The sequence below is a fragment of the Erinaceus europaeus genome, chromosome 8 (genome assembly GCF_950295315.1).
Source record: "Erinaceus europaeus chromosome 8, mEriEur2.1, whole genome shotgun sequence".
NCBI classification, from domain to species: Eukaryota; Metazoa; Chordata; class Mammalia; order Eulipotyphla; family Erinaceidae; genus Erinaceus; species Erinaceus europaeus.
In genome coordinates this window covers 39,275,119-39,303,102 of record NC_080169.1, presented here as the reverse complement: position 1 = coordinate 39,303,102, position 27,984 = coordinate 39,275,119, and the positions used below count along the sequence as shown (strand labels likewise).

The following is a 27,984-nucleotide window of genomic DNA, read 5'->3' as shown; positions in this document are numbered from 1 at the left end:
TCTCAGATCTCTCTCTCCATATCATGCTATTTTCTATCTATCTAATATGAAATAAATTAAAAAATAAATCTTTCTGAAAACTGTAAGGAAGCTCAAAGATGCTTGCTTTGACATGCATATGATTCAGGTTCAAACCCCTGGAATATCACCAAGGAAGGCTATGACACTGAAAACTTTGGTGTTATATACTATGGCAGTTTTACTATTCTCTCTCTCTCTCTCTCTCTCTCTCTCTCTCTCAGAAAAAGTCAGTTACAGAGCTGTAAGAATTAATGATTAACAACAAAAAAGAGAAAAGATAATACTAAAAATTAAATCTCTACAAGTCTCTACAGTAATCAAAATCAAGCACCTAGGTTGAGTTTACAATCTCTTTGATATTACCTTTAATGAAAACATCACAAATAACAACAAATAAATAACTATTAATTATTTTATTATTAATGATATGCCTCCCATTTAATGCACATGTATACATAATTGATAATACAAACTATAGTGCCCCCCCAAGTTTAATTTTACTATACCAGGAAACAGAAAGGTCAAATATTTCAGGGTTGAAAAGTGTTTCTCTTCCGATACATTCATGTTTTTTTTCTTTTGCTTTGAGAATGTAATGAATAAAGATAACTCAAAATAACTTTTACATGTATTTATATATAAAAATATGTGAATGAATTTCTAGCCAACCTACATTATGTTCAGTGAAAGATTCAGTAGAAATGATTTAAAAATTTTTTATGCTACCCTAAAAGTATTTAAGAAATTCACAAATTCAATACACACTTGGTATTGGCAGTCTCATTTTGTGAGAGGAAGAGTGGTATGCTTTGGGGACACAAAGATGATCAAAACCAAGGTGCTTGATCACAGTGATCTTCAATCTGCCAAGAAGCTCAAAATAAAATTGGTAATTTCAGTTTAACCTCATAGTCTCTTCATAAAGCTAAGGAGATCTAAATTTGAGCTCTTAGACTAGTTGGAATAAGGCATGGAGTGGAGGGGTGAAGAAAGAGTCAAGTTCAGGGAAAATTGTATTGGATAATGGCAAATTGAATTGAGTCCCTAGAGATTAGTTATAAAATTCAACAAAAGAAAAGGAAATATTTATTTGAATAAAATAGAAGTGCAAGAAAATATGGATGAGATGATAGCTAGTAAGATCTATTCCAAATTGTACTTTATTATATAGACAAAAATTGAGTTACATTAAATAGAAGGATAACAAGCAAAATTATTATGTTGTAGTAGACATTCTAGAAGAAAATTAGAGAATGTATTTACATGGGAAAATGGAAATGTGAAAAATTGATATAACTATTTTGGAGGGGATGAAAGAAAATTTATATAGGCCAAAATAGGGAAGTAGTAGTAGGAAGGGAAAGAAAAGAATATATTTCAGAAACATGGTATATCCTTAGGTGGAGAATTAATGAATTTGAGAGTATGGAGAATAGTACAGGTTGAGTCTCAGATTTCTAACTTAGGAAATGCTGGATTCATGTTTTCACTAACTCAAGATGGTAAAGAGAAGAACAAGATTTTGGAAACCAGTATTTTGGGGGGATGAGTAGAACATGACAAACGATGAATCTAATTTAGTTATACTGAATTTGAGGTTCAGCATGCTCATATTTACTTAAAACTTTACTGCGTACAACTTACTGTTATTCTCCCTGCTCTCTTAACCAAGTTGATCTTTTAAAAACTCTCTCCCCATTATACGAACAGAGTGACAACACACTGACAATACAGTCACTATGTTTAATGTGCTCAAGAAGAAGAATAAGCAATAAACTAGCAAAAGAAAGAGTTCTGGAGTCCATCTTAAAATATGGTAGAAACACTACTAAAATAATTTCAGTACAGTGTATTTTAGAACTAAGTGTCTTATTTTGATATGCTAATTAATAGTTAATAATGAAATACTTAGTCTATTTTCCATAAACTCTATTAATGTAGTGATGTAGTGACAATTATAAAACTGAATAAAGAGTGAATAAATTATAAAACTGAATAAAGAGTGACTAAAATATGTATACTATCTTCAGTGAGAAAATTTATTAACATAAAATAATTGTAAAATTCATGAGGAGTTAGTGTTTGAGGTCCTTCTAGTATTTTCTTGATATTTCAACTCAAGATGATAGAATTTGTAAGAAAATATCACTTCAATGTTTTTAACTTTTTTTACTATCATAAAATATAGGTAACATAAAATTTATCTTTTGAATTATTTATAAAAATACAATTCAATGCATTAAGTATCATCTCATTTTGCAGCAACCAATACCACTGGTCTCTAGGTTTTTTTTTTTTAACCTAGGTTTTATGTTATCTAGGTTTTTTAAAAAAAGTATTAATCAAGCAGTCTAGGAGTTGACACTATGGACAAAGTGTTGTGTTGGACTTTAAAGCATGAGGTCATGAGTTCAGTCCCTGATAGTGATGTACTAAAGAGATGTATGATTCTCTTTAATTTTCTCCTCATGACATTAATAAATAAATAAATATTCTTTTAAAAAATATTTTTAATTTTTTATTTTCTTTATTTTTCTGGATAAAGACATCCAGAAATAGAAAGGGAAAAGGAATACAAAAAGAGAGAGAGACACCTGTAACACTCCTTTACCACTCGCAAAGATCCCATCCCACCCCACCCCCGCAGGTGGGGACAAGGGCTTGAATTAGGTCCTTGTGCATTATAATATGTGCACTCAAACAGGCGCACCACCACCTGGTCTCTTCCATTAATAAATATATGCAATATTTTTAAAGTATTAACTGATATAGTAATTATGACCCATTTCATTTCTAGAAAGAATCTCTGCTGTATTTTAAAATTATATCTATAGAAACCCCTTTATGAATTGAATGTTGGCTTGGCAATATTTAAATTCAGTTAAAAATTTAATATTTTACCAATTCTTATGTTCTGTAAGAAAAACAGCGTTATTCATTTGAAGCAAAGAACAGTCTTTCATTAAACCACACTAGTGCTATGAATACTAAATATTCTCTTCAGCAAAGTGAAATTAAAAGTTCAGAACTCCATGTGGTTCTAGGGAAAGTAGATTATGCCAGAATGTGAAATAACAATAATGAGCCATAGTCTAGTACAGTTCTTGGCCCACAACATAGTGAAATAAATGTTTCAAATGATTAAGGGAATTTTCAAGAATAAAGTTATATATAAATTACATAAAATTATTACAATGTAACCATCACATAGATCATGATAAATAGGAGAGAATATAAGTATATTGTTACTAATTGAAGGGAAAGTTAATAAACATATTGTTAAAGATGCATGTGTGAATAAGTCAGATCTCAATAGACATTTTTATTGATTTAACTCTGTTTTACAGAGCAATATATTTCACTAAGCAAAAGTCACATGCTAAAGAAGGCATGGAAATGTCCTCAGGATGCCCTGCTGATATTTCCAGGTGAGAGCCATGTGTGGAGCAATGACAAAGTATGCAGATGATGGTGTCAACTTATTCATGGAGTGTGTTGAGTTGTCTTTCATTTATTCTCTTGTGGTCAAGATTGATGAAAAATGTCTTTTTATTAAAGATGAAGATTCGATTCACCAGGAGTTTCCAGGAAGCGTGGTTTATGGAGTAGCTGCAATCAGACCTTTGCTCTCCCTGATACAACTATTATACACAACAATCTACTGCTGAAAAAATCCACAGCCTCAGGTGGATACCAGTGCCTATGGTTGGAGAAACAGAAGTGGGTTGGAATACACACTCTGTCCAAACAAGAGCTCTGGGCCTATGGCACACAGGACCGACCCGTGCCATCTTGGACAGTAATGTAGTTATCAGACTCACCAGAAGAAAAGAAATTGGAGCTTAAAACCTCTCAATCTTTGACTCAAGGTATTTATTATTATTATTTTGTGAGTGTTCACTTTTGCTTTTTTTTCTCAGTCTGAGTTTAAGACTAAGACAAAACTCTGCCCACAAGATTGCCCAAAACATCCTTCCCCCCACCCACTACTGCAGATTCAAATAAGTGGAAAGCAAAGACCACAACAACACTACCTGCTGGCCAACAATAACCAACACCATACATGTGAAAACAAAGAGTAGACAATTAAACAGCATGTCACATCATACAGAGAGAAATAAATCAGACGAAATCCAAGAAATTCCAGATGCAGAGAGTCTATCAGATACAGACTATAGAAAGCTTATGAGAACTCTGCAAGAATATAAGCAAGAGTTAAAAAAGCATTTTACTTTTGATAAGAAACTACAAAGCATGAAAGAATAACTCAAAGCAGAGTTCACTAAGCAGTTAAACAGCATGGAAGAAAATTTTCAAACAAAACTACAAGGACTGAAAGACACCTTTAGTGCAGTTCAATCTCAGGTAGCAAGCTTAGGATAAAGATTCACACAGGTAGAAAAAAGAATTTCAAATCTAGAAGACACAATTAACCAACTCTTTTAATTCAAAGATAAGGGAGAGAAAAGGTTTAGAAAGAATGAAGCTACTCTCTGTGAAATTGCAGACTCCATACAAAGGTTGAATATATGAGTTATAAGGATTCCTAAGGAAGTAGACCAGGTCAAAGGTCCAGAGGTAATTTTCAGAGAAAGTTTAAATGAAAATTTCTCTCACCTAGGCAATCCTTAGAACATACCTATTTTGGTGGCAGATGGATCACCCAAGTTCACAAATCCAAAATGACCAACATCAAGGCACATGACTATAAAATTATAAAAGCTCAACTACAAGGAGAAAATTTTGCAGGTTGCTAGGGAAAGGAAATAAGTTACATACAAAGAGAGAAATAACAGACTCTCATCAGATTTTTCTTCACAAACCCTAAAGGTAAGGAGAGAGTGGATGACATATTCAAGGCACTAAAGGAGAGGGAATTTCAGCCACAAATTTTGTATCCTGCAAAATTATCTTATAAGTATGAGGGAGAAATAAAGTTATTCTTAAATATTCTAAAACTAAAGGAATTTGCCACAATCAGCCCCACCTTACAAGAATTACCGAATAGAGTCTTACAAGAAAGGAGAAAGCAAAAGAACTCACATTCTCAGTAGACTAGAAACAAAAAAACAATACAATAAAAAAGAACAATAAGCAAATGAGGGAAGGAATTAAAAGACAAATAAGCCCTATCAAGTGTTTGTTAACCAAGATCAACTTAAAAAAGACTTTTATAGATACACAATGCTAGTTATTACAAACATGGTAACAAACAGGGAACAGAGATTTACAGAAAACACAAGATAAATCAGTGAGGAATTCACTACAGAAACTCATCCTCACAATAGGCTAGATAGAAACAAATGGGCAAAGACTAAACAATTTTAAATAAACTCAAACCAAAAATCAGAATGGACGTAAGTAAATGACATATATCAATAATCACCTTAAATATGAATGGCCTAAATTTGCCTGTCAAAAGACTCAGAGTAGCTGAATGGATTAACGAACAGGATCCATCCATTATGTCTTCAGGAAATACACATCCAAAGAAAAGACAAACAGAAACTGAATATAAGAGGTTGGAGCAAGTTGTTCCAAGTTAAAAACTCACAAAAAAGGGCAGGCACAGCTGTCTTATTCTCTGATAAAATAGACTTTCAGGAAAAGAAAGTAGTTAAAGATACAGAAGGACATTACATAATGATTAAAGGATCAACACAACAAGAAAATATTACCATCATTAATATATATGCCCCAATTTTGGAGCACCCAAATATATAAAACAAACACTTACTGAATTCCAGGGAAACATTGATAGAAACACAATGATAATAGGAGAGTTCAACACACCACTCACAGCAAGAGACAAAACATCTGGACAAAAAATCAATAAAGAAATAGTGAACTAAAATGAAACCATAAATGAAATGAACCTAATAGATATATACAGATAAAAATCACATGATTTCCCAAACAGATATGATGGACCTAGTATAGCTACAGGCACTTTGAAATATAACTAAAATATGCCTACTAGATATCTACAAAATGAAGGACCCCACCAAGTCTTCATCTGCACTATTCCAGCCTTTAGGTCCATGATTGTTCAAAATTTGTTTGGCTTTGTATGTTAACTCTCTTTTCAGCCACCAGGTTCAGATGCTAGCAGGATGCGACCAGGCTTCCCTGGAGAGACAACCTCACCAATGTGTCCTGGAGCTCCACTTCCCCAGAACCCTTCCCCACTTGGGAAAGAGAGAGACAGGCTGGGAGTATGGATTGACCTGTCAATGCCCATGTTCAGTGGGGAAGCAATTACAGAAGCCAGACCTTCAGCCTTCTGCATCCCAAAATGATCTTGGGTCCATACTCCCAGACGGTTAAAGAATAGGAAATCAATCAGGGGAGGGGATGGGATATGGTTCTGGTGGTGGGAATTGTGCGAAGTTGTACGCCTCTTATCCTATGGTTTTGTCAGTGTTTCCTTTTTATAAATAAAAAAAATTAAAAAAGAAAGTCTTTTTAACAAATGGTGTTGGCAGAATTGGACAGCCAGATGTAGAAAAATGAAACTGGACCATACACCAAAATTAACTCAAAATGGATCAAAGATCTGGATATCAAACCTGAAAGTATAAAATACATAGAAGAACGTAACTTCATGACATTAACACTAAAGACATATTTGGAGATTTCACCCCATGGGCAAGGGAAGCAACAGCAAGATTGAAAAAGTGAGACTATATCAAATTAAAAATCTTCCATACATCAAAATAAAACTCCATAAAGATAAACAGGAAAACCAGCAAATGGGAGAAGATATTTGCACATTATACTTCAGACAAGCATTTGATATCAAACATCTATAAAGAAATCATTCAGCTCAACAAAAAGAAAAAGAACAACCCAATAAAAAAGTGGGCAGAGGCTATGCATATACAGTTCTCCAAAGAAGAGATATGCATGGCCCACAGACATATGCAGAAATGCTCTAATTCACTCATCACCAGAGAAATGCATATAAAACCACATTGGGATACCACCTCACACCTGTAAGAATGGCCTTCATCAACAAAACAGGAGAAGATAAATGTTGGAAACGATGTGGAGAGAAAGAAACTCTAATACACTACTTGTGGGAATGCAAAATGGTACAACCACTATGGAGAACAGTATGGAGAATCCGTAAGCAAATACAGATGGAAATACCTTAGGACCCAGTAATCCCACTCCTAGGCATTTATCCAAAAGAGAAAATATCATTAATTTGAAGGGATATATACACCCCCATGTTCATAGCTGCATTATCTATAACAGCAAAAATTTGGAAGCAATGAAAATGCCCCTCCAGTTAAAAAATGAGCAGTTAAAAAATTTATGGGACCTATACTCAGTGGAATACTATTCAGCAATAAAAAGATGATTTTACATCCTTTGGGATAAAATGGATGAAACTTAAGAATATTATTCCTAGGGAGTCGGGCTGTAGCACAGCGGGTTAAGCGCAGGTGGCGCAAAACACAAGGACCAGCATAAGGATCCCGGTTCGAACCCCGGCTCCCCACCTGCAGGGGAGTCGCTTCACAGGCGGTGAAGCAGGTCTGCAGGTGTCTATCTTTCTCTCCTCCTCTCTGTCTTCCCCTCCTCTCTCCATTTCTCTCTGTCCTATCCAACAACGACAACAACAATAATAACTACAACAATAAAACAACAAGGGCAACAAAAGGGAATAAATAAATAAAATAAATATTTTAAAAAAAAAGAATATTATTTCTAGTGAAATAAACAAGGAGGTAAAGGAAAACTACAGGATGGTCTCAATCTTATGTGGAATTTAAAGAACTGAATACAAATACATAAAAACAGCACAACCCATATTTAAATTGGGAAAACTATAGTGGTTACCTAGGGGGTAGGTGGGAGGGCACAGACTTTCAGTGGCAGGCAAGATGTGAAACTCTAGTCCTATCACTATTTAGTCCTATCAATAGTAACATGAAATAGGGGTCTGTGGATGTATATAATATCTCAAGTTCCCCAACTGCCTAGACCATAGCCTGGGGTTTAGGGTACTGAATACAGGTGTACACATATCCATAAACAAGGGACAATCATACAACTCAAAGTCAAAGTGATTAAGAATGGTTAAAGTGCCTGAAGAAGGCATCATAAATTCTGTAATTGATTGGATTTAGACCAAATTAGCAGCACAACTTAGCAGAAAGGCCCAAAGAAGCAGATCCCCAAGACCTAACTCTGGTTGGGCTCAACAAATGATACTCAATGCCTAAACAACTGAGAGAAAATCTAGATAATCAGATAAAGAAAAGACTACAAAAGTTGGATAAGTGCAAGAGACTGGCCCATTTAATAATGGCCTGTTTGGTCAATATTACATCATCTGGGGTACCAGTTAGGAAATCCTTGGATTCCAATACACATATGACAGGTCTTGACCTCTAAAGGGTCCCTCTCTCCACTACCACTGGTCACTTCCATAAGGAACAGCATCTTGTGGGCCCTCTTAGGACCTTGGCTCCACCATAAAGCAATGACAGTACGGATAACTCCAGTCTCTGAAGGGAGGCTGGAGGTATCCTATCTTGCCACTTGAAAAAAACTAGTTCTGAAATGAGTGCAGCCTACAATGTTCCTCAGATGTGACCATGAGCTATAAATTCAGACCAATAGGGACTTAGAGGTTACACAAGCTCTGGCACTAAATATAAATATGCATTTACATATGGGCCCTAGAGCAAGTGGATGAAGGTAGTTAATTTTAGCCAAAATTTTTTTTAAATATAAGAATGGGAGCCACTCGTTTCCCAAATACAACTTTCTAGCCCTTTTCTCCACTCTGACACCATTCTCTTAGACAATATTCTCATCCAACACAAGACTAGCTACCAAACTCAAGCAAAACTACTATAATTGTATGCCCCCAAGAACATGCCTAAAATGGTTCTCCTAGCTTTCTTCTACCCTAAAATCCCTAATCTCATCTGCTCTGATCCTACTTTCTGGTTCCTGTTGATTAATCATCTTGTCTCAACTTAGGTCATGCCACCTTCCAGATACCATGCTACAGATGCTACTATGATTCTATCCCAACTTTTCTGGGCAGATGACCTCACCAATGTGTCCTGGACTCTTGCTTCTCCAGAGCTATGGTTTATTAGGGAAAGATAGAAACAGGCTGGGGGTATGGATCAATCTGTCAACACCCAAGTTCAGTGGAGAAGCAGCTACAGAAGCCAGAATTTTTACCTTTTGCTCCCCATAAACAACCTTTATCCATACTGCCAGAGGGAGAGAAGTGATAGGATGAAGATAAGAGGACTCTGCACTCCAGCTCCATCAGCACCCAGAGAGAGAGAAGGAAAAAGAGAGGGACATACGGAGGTATTTATGATGTCATGAGTGGCTTAGAGGGAGAGAGAGGATTGAATCAGGAAAAGAAGAGGCAACTATGTATAAATGTGGACAGATAGTTGTAGAGAAGATGGTTGGCCCAATCTAAAACTTTAGGGGAACTATGGTAGATTTCAGTCGGGAGAGTGAAAGATTCAGAACTCTGATGATGGGAATGGTGTGGATTCAAATCCCTGTCGATATGTAATTCTGTAATATAAAAATATAAAATATAAAAAAAGATTCACCAACACCACTTTTATCCTGTATCATAACCGCCTTCACCACCATCACTGCCAACATCTTCACTAGTTCTACCACAGCCATCACAGCTTTGCAACTTCCAGCATTATTTCTTTCATCTCCATCATACTTTCTAGCATTCTAACCATAAATATCACCACTCACAGCAATAACACGTTTATTTGCAATGCGACTATAAATACAAATTTAGAAAATTCATTGGATGGTGAAGAATAAAGGATTAGCTGTTAGTGTATATACATGCTAGTAAGTGTACTTTTTAAAAAAATATTTGAGACCATGTACAGAGATAGCAGAAAGAATAAAGGTTAGACAATCTAGAGAAAATTTTAGACAAGCCTTTTTATGTTATTATAGAAGTAATAGATATCACAAACTTAAGGTTTAGGTAACTAAAAGCAATATACCAGGAACAAATAAAAATTCAAATTTATTTGCTTTAAACAAAAAGCTAATAGCTTCAGAGAAGAACTATTGGAAGCAAAATTTGTTTGCTTGTTTTGTTATCATTCTCAGGGTTTGATTGCTCCAGAATGACTTATTTTTTCTCAGAGAGAATCAAAGACAGGGATGGAGAAAGGGAGGGAGAGAAGGACAGAGAGAGAGGGGGGGGAGAGAGAGAGAGAGAGAGAGAGAGAGAGAGAGAGGGAGAGAGAGAGAGAAAGAACCAGACTTCACTCTGGTACCCATGCTGCCAGGACTGAACTCAGGACCTCATGGTTGAGAAGCATTGAAGTCTCCTCCAATGTTGTGAGAGTCAGGCTTGAACCTGGGTGCAAAGATGGCAAAGCAACACACTAGCCAAGTGAACTATTTTGTCTGTCTAGAAACATAAGGTTTAAATTTCATCTTTACATTCTGATCTGAGCTGTTCATAACCTTTAGTTAAAATTGTTTAAAGAATAGTTTAAGATGATTTTAATAAATGCCCTAGGATTGAAGTATGTATCTTCTACTAACCTGACTTTGAATAACTTATCTCTTCTAAACTTCATTTTACATCATATGAAAAAAAATTGTAGCATCCATTCCCTAGAGTATTACTTATATTCAATATTCAGATCTAATACTCAACATTAAGAGTATGACTTTTAAATAACTACTTCCATATAGAATAATCATTTGGCATAGTAAACTAATGTAAGATCAAAAACTGCCCTATCACTCTAACCATTTGCCCTTGAATATTAACTAGACAGTGAATTATACCATCACTCATAGGTAAGAAGCAACTTTAATGAATCTCTTTTTTCACCCATACCCATTCAACTGCAATAACTACAACAATAAAACAACAAGGGTAACAAAAGGGAATGAATAAATAAATATAAAAAAACATAGGTATATTACTCTAGATTGAAAGAGTTATAAAACAGGGCTGACTGTGGGGAATACAAAAGTTTGACTAAAGCTTCTAGATGTATGGGAAGAAAGTTATAAAAGGTAAAATAAACATGGACAGAGGACAGATCACATGGAAATATAATGATTAAAAGTTTGCACTTGGGGGCTACATTGGTGCCCTTGCTAGAGTGCAATGCACAATGTTACAATTCACAAAGACCCAAGTTCAATTCCTTGGTTCCCACCTGCAGGGGGGAAGCTTCATAAGTGGCAAAGCCAGCTCTTATTCTCTCTCTCTCTCTCTTTCTTTCTCTCTCTCATTTTCCTTTCCTTCTCAATTTGTCTGTATTCAATAAATAAACACATTAAAAGATAGCAAAGTTTGTTTTTGAGTCTAGGTACATAAAGAGGCTATTGAAACCTTAACCTTAATCTAATATTTTATACGCGGTTAAAGTCCACTTTTAACTGCTAAGTGGAGAATTAATTGCACTGAGTAGAAGTGAATAAGGCTTGTTATGGACATTGGGTTTGTGTAAGGATACTAGTAGGAAAATTGATAAATTTTAGCTGCTTTTTGAAGATAGAATGAAGAGAATTTGCTAATTTTCTTTTGAATGCCCTTGTTGTTTTATTGTTGTAGTTATTGTAGTTGTTGTTATTGATGTCATTGCTGTCGCATAGAAAAGAGAGAAATGGAGAGAGGAGGGGAAGACAGAGAGGAGGAGAGAAAGATAGACACCTGCAGACCTACTTCACCACCTGTGAAGCGACTCCCCTGCAGGTGGGGAGCCGGGGTCTTGAACCTAGATCCTTATGCCAGTCCTTACGCTTTGTGCCACGTGTGCTTAACCCCCTGTACTACTGCCAGTCTCCCATACCTATGTTTTTATTTATTAGTTTATTATCAAAGTATACATTCATAGAAGATAACTGTGCTACTATAAATCAGGCTTTACTAGTATTACACATTCTGTTATTGATCTTGATCTATATTATTAATTATGCTTCTATTCTCAATGTCAAGAAGCATGTCTGGCTTATTTATTTTTAAAATAGAATTAATTTATTTCACAACAAATGGAAATTGAAATTTGGGGGCCTATATTCATTATGTGGAAAAACTACAGAGAGATTTTTTTAATAAGAAGGAAATACCCAACCGCTCCCCTCACCAAAAAAAAATATATATATAGACAAAAGAATAAATGGATATTGAATTCAGCAAAGCTTATATATGAAGATTCTGTAAATAGAATTGTCATATAATGTTTTAACATAAGTACTACAGAGGTTAAGAGAAATTTTATTAATTTTGTAACCTCTAGAGTTTATCAATTATCTATATAGTATCTTTGGTTAACACAAACATTAAAATTTTAAATAATTGTCAAAGCCATATAATGGCTAAAACTGAAATGCAATTATCACATCATAAACAAGCAAACAAAAGTATGTGGTGATAGATCCAAAATTTAGCTATTGTGGTAAGCCAGTCACAAGAGTATTTGATTAGTTATAGGAGCTACCATCAATTGGAAAGCCAACACTGCAAGTGATGTCATATTTTAACAAATCTGTACTTACTGTACAGGGAGTCTGCATCCATGGCTCTCCATCAATCTGCATTGGCAGAGACTTGCTAGTCCTGGGAGAAAATATTTTCTTTTGAGTATAGGAATAAGATGTAATATGGTGTAATCAGAAAATGCAAACATGGCAATAGCTGTACTCTAAAATTATCTTTCTTGAGAGAGAATTCAGATTTTGACAGTTAATGTGTCCTAGAAGGTGCTTGATTCACAGGAATGTGAAGAGCTTCCTGAAAACCTGAGCAATATAAACAAAAAATTCTGGCTGTCAAAAGAAAAATGTAGGGTTTAAGTTTAATGACATTATCAGAAGTCTTACAACCAAAAGACCCTCCTTGTTTTTATGCCAAACCACATTTTAAACCCTGATCCATCTTTCTTTTTCATTATTATTATTTATTTATAAAAAGGAAACACTGACAAAACCATAGGATAAGAGGGGTATAGCTCCACACAATTCCCACCACCAGAACTCCGCAGCCCATCCCCTCCATTGATAGCTTTCCTATTCTTTAACCCTCTGGGAGTTTGGACCCAAGGTCATTGTGGGATGCAGAAGATGGAAGATCTGGCTTCTGTAATTGCTTCCCCACTGAACATTTGTATTATTCCATACCCTCCTAACTTAAGTAGAATAGCAGCTAAGATTATAGAACATGCGATTGGGGCTTCAAGGTGTTGACAGGTTGATCCATACTCCCAGCCTGTCTCTCTCTTTCCCTAGTGGGTCAGGGCTCTGGCGAAGTGAAGCTCCAAGACACATTGGTCGGGCTATCTGTCCAGGGAAGTCTGGTTGGCATCATGCTAGCATCTGGAACCTGGTGGCTGCACAGAGAGTTAACATATAAAGCCAAACAAGTTGTTGACTAATCATGAATCTAAAGGCTGGAGTAGTGCAGATGAAGAGTTGGGGGTGGGAGGAGGGTCTCGGTTTTCTATGCTACACTTGAGGAAGATGGTTCCTCATATTGGGGCAGCTTGGAATGTTCCTATTGATGACTACAGAATGTGAGGCTGGATCTACATGGATGTAGAGGTCACATAGGTTCCTAAACTGAATATGGGCCCCAGATCACATCACATCTATGGGGTTTATAGTCAACAATATATATCTTTCCCATATTTGGGAGCTACTTTCTTCCCAGATGCAGCTTTCTGGTCCTTTTTGCAACCATGACATCATCTCCCAGACAATAACTAGGATCCACCTGTATATCAGATTTCAGGCTCAGGGAAAAAAAAACCTAGTATAGCCACAGGCCCTTTGGAATATAACCAATCCAGCTTTCTAGCCCCTTTTCCAGCCATAACATCATCTCCCTAGACAACAACGTGGATATCAGAGGTCAGGCTCAGTAAAAAACTAGTATTGTCATGGGATCTTTGGAATATGCCTAAAATAGGCCTACTAGTTATCTTCAAAATGTACCCCCCAAATCTGCAAATTTTAGCCTTTATGTTCACGATTAGTCAACAGTTAGCTTGGCTCTATATGTCAGCTCTTTTTTCAAACATCAGGTTCCAGATGCTAACATAATGCCAACCGGACTTCCCTAGGGAGATGACCCCATCAATGTGTCCTGGAGTCCCAATTCTCCAGAGCCCTGTCCCACTAGGAAAAGAGAGAGACAGCTGGGAGTGTGGATTGACCTGCCAATGCCCATGTTCAGAGGAGAAGAAATTAGAGAAGCCAGACCTTCCACCTTCTGTACTCCATAATGACTCTGGGTCCATACTCCCACAGGGATAAAGAATAAGGAAGCTATCAGAAGAGGGGATGGGATGTGGAGTTCTGATGGCAGAAATTGTATGGAGTTATACCCCTCTTATCCTATGTTTTTGTCAGTGTTTGCTTTTTATAAATAAAAATAAAAAACAACCGGGGAAATCTTGTTTAATGTCTCATATTTTTCAGTATCTACACTGTCATATAAATAACATCAATTATATCTGTGCTATAATCTTTCACCTTAGTATCAAAAAGACTATTTTATATACAGGTAGATTATTTGAAAAAAAATTATTGAAAAGGCTTAATTTAGTCCACATATAGCGTTGCATTTTCAAAAATTGGTTAATTTCATGAAAATAATATAGTACATTAGTTCATTAAAATTTTATTTCATCTTTTAATTATCTTTATTTATTTATTTATTGAATAGAGACAGCCATAACTTGAGAGAAAGGGAAAGTACAGCGATAACACCTGTGGGACTTCACCACTCATGAAGCTTTACACCTGCAGGTGGGGACCGGGGGCTTGAACACAGGTCCTAGCTAGTGCATTGTAATGTGTGCCCTCAACAGGTGCTCCATTTGTGAAAAAAAATTAAATAGTGCTCTGACAGTGTTTTTATTGGATAATTTGCCCAGATGAAATGTAGATGCTTTAACTAAGCCAGATATTAACCATATTAGGGGATGGTATTTATATGTTAGAATTGAATCTATGAAACCAATAAGAGAAAATGAGATTAGCATGAGCCTGATTAAGAAACAAGCTTTTCTCTGATTGTCAGAGAAATGCAAATAAAGACAACAACGAGATACCACTTCACTCCTGTGAGAATGTCATACATCAGACAAGGTAACAGCAGCAAATGCTGGAGAGGGTGTGGGGTCAAAGGAACCCTCCTACACTGCTGGTGGGAATGTAAATTGGTCCCACCTCTGTGGAGAACAGTCTGGAGAACTCTCAGAAGGCTAGAAATGGACCTCCCCTATGACCCTGCAATTCCTCTCCTGGGGAAATATCCTAAGGAACCCAATATATCCATCCAAAGAGATCTGTGTACACATATGTTCTTGGCAGCACAATTTGTAATAGCCAAAACCTGGAAGCAACCCAGGTGTCCAACAACAGATGAGTGGCTGAGCAAGTTGTGGTATATATACACAATGGAATACTAATCAGCTGTAAAAAATGGTGACTTCACCGTTTTCAGCCTATCTTGGATGGACGTTGAAAAAATCATGTTGAGTAAAATAAGTCAGAAACAGAAGGATGAATATGGGATGATCTTACTCTCAGGCCGAAGTTGTAAAACAAGATCAGAAAAGAAAACACAAGTAGAACCTGAACTGGAATTAGCGTGTTGCACCAAAGTAAAAGACTCTGGGGTGGGTGGGTGGGGAGAATACAGGTCCAAGAAGGATTCAGAGGACCTAGTGGGGGTTGTATTGTTATATGGGAAACTGGGAAGTGTTATGCATGTACAAACTATTGTACTTACTGCTGAATGTAAAACATTAATTCCCCAATTAAAAAAAAAAGGAAAAAAAAAAGAAACAATCTTTAGGGCTGGGGAGACTGCATAATAGTTATACAAAAGACTTTCATGTATGAGGCTCCAAAGTCCCAGGGTCAGTCCATAGCACTACCATATGCCAGACTTAAGCAGTGCTGTGTCTATCTCTGTGTCTATCTTTCTGCCATTAAAATAATGATAATGATAATAATAATAATAAATGAAACATATATATGGAAATAAAGCTTTATAAAATTTGACAATTTCTCTTTGGGTATGGATGGACCTGTTAACACCCATGTCCAGTAGGAAGCACTGCAGAAGCCAGGCCTTCCACCTTTTGCACCCCATAAAGAATGTTGATCTATACTCCTAGAAGGTGAGAAATGTTCGGGGAAGATGACTAGAGGGCTCTGAAACCCAATTTCATCAGGACCCGGAGAGAGAAGGGAAAAAGGAAAGACATTCAGAAGTAGCAACAACTGTAGATGATGAAAAAGGAAGAGAAAGAAGGACCATGGGGGGGGGGGGGATGGAAGGGTGGGTGTCTGGCCTGTAGCACAATAGGATAAGGGTACTGGGTTAAGTGCACATAGTAGGAAGTATAAGGACCAGTACAAGGATTTAGGTTAGAGCTCCAGCTCCCCACCTACAAGGGGGCTGTTTCACAAGCAATGAAGTAGGTATGCAGGTTTCTCCACCCCCCCAATTTCTCTCTGTCCTATCCAATAAAAATAGCCTCCAGGAGCAGTGGCTTTGTAGTGCTGACACTAAGCCCCCAGCGATAACCCTGGAGGAAAAAATAAAGAAGAAGAAATGGACAAAAAAAAAGATAGATCATTATAGAAATAATAGTCCACCTATATCTGTGACTTTGGAAGAACCACTGCAGTTTCCAATGGAGGAAATGGGGACACAGAACTCTGGTGGTGGGAACAATGTGGAATTGCTTTTCTGTTACTTTGTAATTTTGTAAACAATATTAAAAATGGTCAATTTTTATTATTTTAAAACTTAGTATTAATAATTGACTAGTTGAAACAAAAATAAGACATTATAGAAACAAAACAAATCAAATCAAAAAAGTACCTGATAACCACAGAGGAGCATTGAGCCAGTCGACGTCCAGCACTCTTCAGACCTGTGTATATTTGTCCCATCTCCATTGCTCCTTCTAAGCCAACCACCTCCAGCAGATGATCACTTAGATCTGAAAGAAACAGATGTCTTGTAAGTTACAGTACATATCTACATGTCCAAAGTTAAATACCACTGCATATGAAAGAGACAAAAAATAATAAAAGCTTCACACAGACAAATTCTCTGTCCTGAATGCTGAAAGAAATGAAAAGATGGCCTACTTTAGGAACTCTCAGTTTCACTAAACCTTGAGGTGCTCTAGAAAAAGATTTGTTGTCAGTTTGTTCTAAAACAAAATGAGAAGCATGGCTGCTGAGCCAAATAATGACATATATATATATATATATATATATATATATATATATATATCAGCAGTTTTTTAACATCAACAAATTTAATGTTATTCCACATGTATATATGGAAGAGTTACACACCCCATATCAGACATTTGGCAGCAGAAATATATTTCAACACTATAAATAAAATATAAGATGTGCTGTCAAACACAATTTTGTTAAATTACTAGAACAAAAGATCTTAAGAGTTCATGGAGTTAAACTTTCTCATTTTGTGAATAGAGTTGAATGTCAAATCATTGAGCAATCTGTTCATAATCATAGGTAATATGACAATGCTGGGTGGCAAAAGGCTAAGAATAATAAATATTGCTTATTGGGTGTTTACTAACCGCTCACCATTGGACTGATGACTTTTTTTTCTTTATTGGGGGGATTAATAGTTTACAGTGAACAGGAAAATACAGTAGTTTGTATGTATGTGATATTTCTCAGTTTTCCGCATAACAGTTCAACCCCCGCTAGGTCCTCCTCTGCCATCATGTTCAGAACTGTCCACTGCTTATGTATCATATTATTTTCTACCTCTCAAAGACAATTAAAGACAGATATCCCTAGTCCTTCCTGCTGATAGAGATACTGAAAATTAGGGAAGTCAACTAATTTTTCCTACTCTTGTACTTAAAAAGTGATAGTGCCAGAACTTTAGTCTGATCATTTTGATGTGTAAACACTAAGTTGTATTTGATAAACCAGCTATATCAAAAGGAAAGACTTAAAAGAAAATAAAACAATGTTCTTTTTTTAATTGCCACCAGGGTTATAATTTTGGGCTCAGTCCCTGCACTACAAGTTCACTGATTCTGATGGTCACATTTCCCTTTTTTTTACTATTAATATTTTGTTTTATAGGACAGAGGGAAATTGAGGGGGGGGGGAAGGAGTGGGGGGGATGAGTGAGGTAAAGAGATACTTGCAATACTTCTTTCACCATCACTCATGAAGCTTGCCCCTAAAGGTGGGGACCTGGAGCTTGTGCATATGTATCCAACATATGTACCCAACCAGGTACACTATAGCCTGCCACAAAAATAGCTCTTATGTAAGTTTGGTGGAATGACTGCATGAACTTCAAGGCCCCTTTCCAACTTGAAAGATTTTATTTTCAGAAGGCAGAAAGTTTACAACTCAGTAGAATTCCACAATGTCCACCTTTAACACACAGCATATCTACTTATGCTTTTGGAACAGTATCTGAATTCTTGGTTTGGAGTAAAAGCATCTAAGAACACATATATGGTCTTTTTTTTTAATTCTAACCATTTGATATATTCCCAGATACTTTCAAATGCAATTAAATAGTTGATTTTTCTCTTTTTTATCTTCCCTATCTTCCTTCTTCCTTCTTTCCTTCCTTCCTTCCTTCCTTCCTTCCTTCCTTCCTTCCTTCCTCCCTTCCTTCCTTCCTTCCTTCCTTCCACTAGGGTTATTGCTTAGCTCAGGGCTGCATGAAGATGCCACAGCTCCTTGCAGTCATCTTTTTCTTTTAATTTTTTGAACTTATCTTTCTTTATTTATTGGATAGAGAGAGCCAGAAATTGAGAGGAAAGGGGATGATAGAGAGGGGAGAGAGACAAAGATAGACACCTGCAGCACTGCTTTACTACTCATAAAGATTCCCCTGCAGGTAGGGGTCAGGGGCTCTAACCTACATCCTTGCATAATGTAACATGTACACTAAACAAGGTGTGCCACCACCCAGGCCCTTCTATTATTTCTTTTCTGCACTGCTCTATTAATTCCTTGTGAAGCTCTCCCCCTCCCCACCCTAGGCACTCAAACTCAGTCATTCTTGCATAGTAACTCATGATCTTTATGGGGTGTACATCTACCTAGACTTTGAACATTTTTAAGTTGTAGATTAACTTGGAAAGCATTTCACAAAGTAAGAAATGATTGCAGTGATTGGTCATGAATGTATTTGGACTTGAACAAAAGCAAATATTTTGTTTTTAACTAGCATATGTTGCACATGTGCAACATCACTGTTCCTGGGCTGAATATATATATATATATATATATATATATTATTATTATTATTATTATTATTATTGCTATATTATCATTATTATTATTACTTTAGAAAGAGAAGAGAACCAGAGATAGAGAAAAGAGTGAAACTGTAGCACCAGATCTGCCCCCAGTGCTGTAGAATTCCCATGTGGTGTTGGAACTCAAACCTAGGCTGCAAATTGAAGACAGACTCTGATTCTCTGGGTCAAAAATATGTTTTATATGAACTCTGCTTTGTGCAGTACCCTTCATCCCTCACTAATGGATCCATTTAAGCATGGAACTCCTAATTCTAAGTGATGCATATTCAGTGTAGTCCAAGTATATATGGGACCCTACATTGAAATCTCAAAGTTTGTTAGGCCCATGAACATTAACAAACTTCCTAAACACCCTTAAAATGAAAAACATGATCAAGCTTCTGCATTTTAAGAAGTGAACTGATTAAAATACTTTTTTTCATCTTTTTAAAAAATATTTATTTATTTTCCTTTTTGTTGCCCTTATGTTTTTTTATTGTTGTAGTTATTATTGATGTCGTCTTTGTTGGTTATGACAGAGAAAAATGGAGAGAGGAGGGGAAGACAGAGGGGGGAGAGAAAGTTAGACACCTGCAGACCTGCTTCACCACCTGTGAAGTGACTCCCCTGCAGGTGGGGAGCCAGGCCTGAACTCTGATCCTTAGGCCAGTCTTTGTGCTTTGTGCCACATATGCTTAACCCAATGCGCTACCGCCCAACTCCCTACTTTTTTTCATCTTTATAGTGATATTTATCAAAATAAATAAAACCATATAGATACAAAGTCAAAATGTTAACAAGTCAAAATAACTCAGAGCATTCACCTTGCTGTTTCTGAACCCTAAAACAGTTCTCATTTCTCATGAAACTTATTCTGTGTTTCTAGTTTAAATTTATGTTGCCAAGAACAGATGGACAAGGAATGGAAACATATTCTTTCAGCTGTAGCCTGCACTAAAATGTGCTTGGCTCTCTAGCCTGGGTGTTAATATACTCATTTTTTAGATATATGTCAACCAGAAAACTACTTTGTAGCAAGCACTAAAGACCCAGATGTGTGTTTGGTGGTATTTATAAAGCAACAACAATAAGCACAGGACTAAAGTCACATTTAGTGTTACTTCATACTGCTTGATTCCTAAATAGGTGAAATGGCATACTAAGTTTTGTAATGATGTTTCCTAGGAGCTATTCTAAAAGAAACGAAACATTTTCTCACAACAGAACTAATCTGAGAGTCCTAATTTTCTCTTGAATCACAAGGATTGTCTACACCCACACCATATTGCTTCTGTCTACCACCCTCCTGATTTTTTCCTTCAATTTGTCTTTGTTTTTAATCCCTGCAAAAATGTTCTGAAAATCAATTCTACTATTAATAAGCAGTAATATATCTCTTATGGCTTCAGAAGAACCAGGCTTTCAGACTTTCACATTTCCGACAACACAACCAACTATATAGAACTCTTTGGATGTTTATTGACAATTTTACTAGATTTGGTAAAGGTAGGCTGATAATATTACTTCTAATTTGGTGCCAAGGGAAATAAGTCTCTTAACTTTTACTGTAAAGATACATTCATATAACATTTGTACAGTTATCATTACAACATAGTAGGCACTATCTACACATAATTAATGCCACCTACATTGCTTTCTAGATCAGTGTGCTGATTGCCGATATAGTTTCTTTATATATTTTTTAAATATTATTTATATATTTTGTAAAACATCAAAAACTTTTTTACACTCTAGTAATTTTTTTTCATATAAAATCTATCCAAGGATGTGATAGGCAGCCAGGGTGGCCTACTTAATAGGTTTGCTAACTGACTGCTACATAACTAACTTAATATTTAGTGACACAAACAGCAAACTATAGCCAGTACACCAAAGTTGGCCCATTACTTGCTTTATATAGCTTGTAATAAAATATAAATTATTAAAAGGAGCAACACATGGTGACATCTGAAGATATAACAAAATTCAAATTTCAGTGTTCATAAAAATATTTACTGTAACTAACATACCCATTCATTTAGGTTTTATCTGTTTATGTTTTCATGATGCAATGGCAGAGTAGAGTATTCATAATAGAAGCCTTGGAAAATCTACAATATTTATTTTATGGACCTTTAGAAAAAAAATGACAATTTCTGGTTAAGAGATACATCAACTCTTTCAGACCACTGAAATTTTCACTGTAATTTTGTTAATATAAGTGCTAAAGTGTATTACAGTTTCCTAAAAGACATAACATCTGAATGCTCATGCCTCTGTGTATGATCCATGAATGAAATAGTTGTTTTCAGACTTGGAGACTCATCAAAATATGTGATTTCTTGTTCCTTTTCTTTTTTCTTTTTTTTTTTTTTTGCTTGTCACCAGAGTTATCTCTGGTGATTGGTGCCTGTATGACATCCCAGTTTCCATTTTTGATTCCTTCTTCTTTCCCATCCATTCTGGCTTACAGTGGTGCTAGGGTTTGAACCTAGGACCTCTGGTAACCCAGACATGAAAGTCTGTTGCCTTAATGATTGTGCTTATTCTCTAGTCATTCATAGATAGGAAGGTTGAATTTGCAACCAGATCTGGAGATACAGGTGAAAGTTAGTGCCACCTGTGAGAATCATCTGTTAAATGTGGAAAAATTGTAACACCCTAACATTAAAGCATGTGTTATTCCTGAAAGTATTAACATGCTTTTCAAATAGCTCAACAGAGGTAGCAGAAAGAAGAGACTCTGACATATTTGTCATTTTCTTATTTAAAATGCAAAGTCTTTAATAGACCTTTCAGGAGAAAGAAAATGAAATACAGATAATTGTGTCATATTAGAGAAGGGTTTTAACAACAAAGGTAGTCACTCTGAATGACAAAAATGAAACTTCACTTTTTCACTAAATATCATTTAAATTAAGTACTGCTTTTACTTGTAAACTTAGGAAAACAACTGTAAGTCAGTAAGTTGTTTTAGCAGGATAGCTCTGATTGTCACTACTAGCATATATTCATATCACATTATATGCATTACAGTATTTCAGAATGTTATTTGCTCTCTTATTACATTGAAATATTTTTTAAATATTTATTTTATTTATATTTATTCCTTTTTGTTGCCCTTGTTGTTTTAGTTGTAGTTATTATTGTTGTTGTTATTGATGTTGTTGTTGGACAGGACTGAGAGAAATGGAGAGTGGAGGGGAAGACTGAGAAAGATAGATGCCTGCAGACCTGCTTCACCTCCTGTGAAGCGACTCCCCTGCAGGTGGGGAGCCAGGGGCTCCAACTGGGATCTTTACCCAGGTCCTTGTGCTTTGCACCACTTGCACTTAACCCACTGCACTACTGCCCAACTCCTTACATTGAAATCTTAATAATTACTGGACTTCTTACATTTTAAAATAAACTTATCAGTGAGGAAACATGAAGAAGGCATGGCATCTTACTGGGTAGTTTCTCTGCCCTAGCACTACGTGTCGGTACTACAGTGCCATCAAGGAAGCATCAGTGCTATAGTGTGCCTTCCTCTATGTTTCTCTATAAGAATTTAAAAAATCACTACCATGATGCCAACATGGGCAGACAACCTCACCAGTGTGTCCTGGAACCCCCCGCCAGAGCCCTACACCACTAGGGATAGGTAGATAGTATGAATTGACCTGTCAGTGCCTATGTCCAGTAGAGAAGCAATTACAGAAGTCAGACCTCTGACCTTCTGCACCTCATAGAGATCTTTGGTCCATACTTCAGAGGGATAAAGAATGGGAAGCTTCCAGTGGAGGGAGTGAGATATGGCACACTGGTGGTGGGAGGTGTGTGCCCCTCTTATCCCACAATCTTGTCTATCAGTATTAAATCACTATCAATTAAAAAAAGAAAGAGAGAAAAATTGAAAAATAAGAAAACTTTGGTGCATTGTACCAAAGTAAAAGACTCTTGGGTGGGCAGGATGCTTTAGGTCCTGGAACATAATGATAGAAGGGGACCTAGAGGTTGTAGAATTGTTATGTGGAAAACTGAAAAATGTTACATATGTAAAAACTACTGTGTTTTGTGTTAACTATAAACCATCAATCCCCCCAATAAAGTAAATAATTTTTTTAAAAAAGAATGAAAAAAGTCATCTTAGGAACAGTGAAGTCACACATATGCCATACCTCAGATTAAAAAGAAGGAGGAGGAATGAAAAGAAGATGATGATGAGGAAGATGAAGATGAAGAAGACTAAGAAGAAAAGAGAAACACATCTATTATTATGTCAGAATTTTAATAATATTTTGATTTCTATGTGACTGGTTGCCTTTGTTAGTCCATCTATTTTATTCCATAAATTTTGAACCATGCTGAGAAAGTTTCATAGAATTCATCAGACTGACAATGAAGACTAAAACAAAAAATTGTTTTTTTTAAAAAAAGCACCTACTTTAGAGTTGAATTTGTTTATGCTTTTTCATGAACATTGAAGTACTGAAATATTTTGTTACACAGGTAATCAAGGGTATGAACATAAAGTCTGGAATTCAAAGATGCATAGAGATTTAATAACATAGAAATGACACAAATATTAAATGGGTAATATATACTCAAAACTTTGTCTCTTCATTTTTTACAGTTATGCCCTAATAATGTCTCATTATGTAATTATTTTAGACTGCCATATGTGTTGGAACAGAAGAGAATTCATTAAAAATACTGACCGAACGTGGGCTGTATCATTTTGGTTTTTCACAGAACAGACATAGTGTCCATGGAAAGGAGAGGCAGGGGAAAGGGCTCAGGTCGGGGCATACACCACATATGGTTTCCAGCAACATGTTGCAACACATTTTATTTGATAGGACGGTGAGAAATTGAGAGGTTTAGAGGAGATAGAGAGGGAAAGAGAAAGAGATATACCTGTAGACCCCCTTGCAGGTGGAGAGTGGGGGGATCGACCCAGGTTCCTTCCTCATGGTAAAATGTGTGCTTAACTAGGTGGACCACTGTGCACTCTCCCTATAATAAACTTTTTAAAAGCCAAGGTGTAGATGTGACTCATTTATCAGAGTGAATCTTTCAAGAATTCTCTCAACCTGTCCATTTATTGCTCATTGAGTCTCATTTATAATGTACTTCTCAAAAGTATAGTCATTTCCCATGATCTCTTTAAGTTAGAAAATGAAAATCAGAAAAGGGTAAAGTGACAAGAATCATCAAAGCAAAATTTTATTAATATGAGATAGGCACACTAACATGAGCTGGGATCTGAACAGTGTGACTGCTTTGTCATGCAAATGACCCCCTTCAGCATGATAAAGGAAGCTTCAGTGCTATTTCATCTTTCCCTCTCTGCTTTTGTCTCTATCTCTGTCACTCTCTTTTCTATCTGAAAGTCATGTGGGGAATGGTAACAAACATGTTAATAGGGAATCTGTGTTTCAGACTACAAGCATGTGAATATTAAGGCAAATGTTTAGCATGTTGGGGACATACTGTACAATTATTAGTCTGTCAAAGAAATAAATGTATATATGTATCTTATATGCCTATTATGGGTGGACTTCCTAGTAAGGAATTTACAGGCATTTTTCATTTATGATTCCCCCAAATACTTTGAACCTGGTATTCTCTCTTTTTATTTATTTATTTGTAACATTTTTATTGGCAGGTTAATGATCTAAAGTACTGTTGCTAACACATGGATACAATTTCTCATCTTACCATAATAGGTGTCTACAAAACACTCTCAAACACTGATTAGGTCTTATTCCATCATTATGCATCAGGACCCTTAAGTTCCCTCTCCCTAACTCTCTCCATGCCTTCTTTCTGCAGAGTCTTTTGTGTTGATGCAATACACCAAATTCAGTCCAAGTTTTACTTTGCATTTTTCTCTTTCTGTTCTTGTTCCTTAAGTTCCACCTAAGAGTGAAATCATCCCATATCTCTTTTTGGCTTATGTCAACATGATTCCTTTAAACTCCTTCCAAGATGATGTGAATAGCTGAGTAGTATTCCAGTGTGTGTGTGTGTGTGTGTGTGTGTGTGTGTGTGTGTGTGTGTGTGTGTGTGTATCATGACTTTCGTAAGCCACCCATCTGTTATTGAACACCTAGGTTGCTTCCAATTTCAGGCTACTACAAATTGTGTTGTGTGAGCATAGATGTATATAGATCTCTTTGGATAGCTGTCTTTGTTTCCTTAGGATATATCCCCAGGAAAGGAATAGCTGGGTCATAAAATAGATCCATTTCTAGCCTTCTGACTTTTCTCCAGACTGCTTTCCACAGGGGTTGGATATATTTATATTCCCACCAGAGGTGCAGAAATGAAGTTAGCATTCTCATTTTATTGATATTAGCTGACCAAGTATGTACACATAGTTGAAAATTTAATTTTACAGATAAGTATGCTTGACTCTAAAGTTTATGTAACTATGCATAGTGACCACAGTAAGAAAATAAGTGCTAAGGTTCAGGTTAAGCACTCACACCATACTGTGCAAGGACCTAGGTTTGAGCCTTTGCTCCCTGTGTGCAAGAGTTGAGCTTCATGAATAATGAAGCAAGTCTGCAGGTGTCCCTCTTTCTCTTTCCCTCTCTATTTTCCCGCTTTCCTCTTAGTTTCTGTATGTCCAATCAAATAAAAAATGGGGGGGGGCATGGTTACCAGGATCAGTGGATTCACAGTGCAGGCACTGAGCCTCAGTTATAACCCTAATGACAAAAAAAAAAAAAAAAAGACAAACAAGAAACCTAAATGCTATTAGTGATGGGAGAAAAAAAAAAAATATATATATATACAGAGAAAGATACATGCAATATCTGAATATGATACTCCTAATAAACCCACCACTAGGGGAGTCCGCGGCGGTAGCACAGCGGGCAAAGCACAAGGACTGGCTTAAGGACCCCGGTTCAAGCCCCGGGCAACCCACCTGCAGGGAAGTCGCTTCACAAGCGGTGAAGCAGGTCTGCAAGTGTCTATCTTTCTCTCCCCCTCTCTGTCTTCCCCTCTTCTCTCAATTTCTCTCTGTCCTGTCCAACAACAACGACATCAATAATAACTAAAACAATAAAATGAGGGCAACAAAAGGGAATAAATAAATAAATGTTATTAAAAAAGTAAAAATAAACCCACCACTAAATTATTTCAGATGTCAACATCAAATAAAATGACAGTTCAAAACAATCATTTATCATGAGTATTTCACACTGTACAAAGGGTAAAAATGTAAGATTTTTTCAGATGGATTTTTATCTAAAATGGTTAAACAGTAAAAATTTAAAAGATGGGAGTCAGGCGGCAGCGCAGCGGGTTAAGCGCAGGTGGCACAAAGCCCAAGGACCAGCCTAAGGATGCCTGTTTGAGCCCCTGGCTCCCCACCTGCAGGGGAGTCGCTTCACAAGTAGTGAAGCAGAAGCAGGTTACAGGTGTCTGTCTTTCTCTCCCCCTCCTTTCTTCATTTTCTCTCTGTCCTATCCAACAGGTGACAACATAATAACTACAAACAATAAAACGTGGGCAACAAAAGGGAATAAGTAAATAAATATTAAAAAATTAACAGATTAGATTATGGCACATAAATGTATTAACTAGACTTACTAGGACAATGTGCCGGTGTGAAATGTCCCATTTCCTGTTGAAACTTGAAAAATAAAAGGAAAATGAATCATGTATGAAAGGGCCAGGGAGATAGTGCATTGGTATATTAGACTTACATAAAGTTCTAGGCTTATTTCCTGACATAGCCAGAGTTGTGCGGTGGTCTGGTCAAAAAAATGGGAGAAATAATTTTTAGGATCAGGGAGAGAGTACTAGCTCAATAGACTTACATCCTATAGCCCAGGGGTCCTATGTTTAATCCTTAGTACCGCTCTATGCCAGAATCAAGCAATGCTCTAACATCTCTCCCCCGTCTCTCATAAATGATATTAAATAAATCATATATATGTATATATAATTATATTCTAGAATTAACTTATAAAAAGGCACTTATGGAGGCCAGGCGGTGGCACACCTGGTTAAGCGCTCACATTACAGTGAGCAAGGACCTCGGATCAAGCCCCTGGTCTCCAGCTGCAGGGGGAAAGCTTCACAAGTGGTGAAGCAGGGCTGCAGGTGTCTCTCTATCTTTCTCCCTTTCTACCTCCCCATCCCCTCTGAATTTCTCTCTATCTCTATCCAATAATAAATAAATTAAAATATTTTTTAAAAAGCCATTTATATGCATCACTATATATTCACAATATTCATACAAAAGTATGTCTGTGACTTTTAATAAATGGGCTCAATCATCTCTTTTAAAAATTACATGGTCTAGAGAACAATCACTCAGAATTGACTACAAATTTATATATTTTAATTCTCAAGTTCTGAATTACCCTAAATTGACATCTTTGCAAAATAAAGAATGAATATCATAATGTGGTATATTGTCAACAACCTCTCTATTGTGACCAAACAGTTCAGTGCTGGGAAAATACTTTGTAATGGTGTGTTTGAAATGTTATCGCCATTACAGAACACACAAGTTTATAAGCATTTGACTTATAGAGCCCCTAGGGAACCAACTTAAAGACTTTTACTATTGTAGTAATAGGCAATTTGAATGTAAGCAGAGCTTCTGAGCACAAGCTAGCTGTGAATC

The 27,984-nt window shown here is 36.3% G+C and overlaps 1 protein-coding gene across 7 annotated transcripts in view; it reads right to left on the bottom strand.

Moving 5' to 3' along the window:
• Window positions 1-27,984, bottom strand: part of DGKB (diacylglycerol kinase beta) — a 918,246-nt gene that overhangs the window by 20,595 nt on the left and 869,667 nt on the right. For all 7 annotated transcript variants that reach the window (XM_060196157.1, XM_060196152.1, XM_060196155.1 and 4 more), the window contains 2 exons: window positions 16,913-17,033; window positions 12,571-12,631 (listed from right to left, as the gene is read on the bottom strand). In XM_060196157.1, coding sequence (XP_060052140.1) covers window positions 12,571-12,631; window positions 16,913-17,033 — 182 coding nt within the window. The remainder of the gene's footprint in view (window positions 1-12,570; window positions 12,632-16,912; window positions 17,034-27,984) is intronic.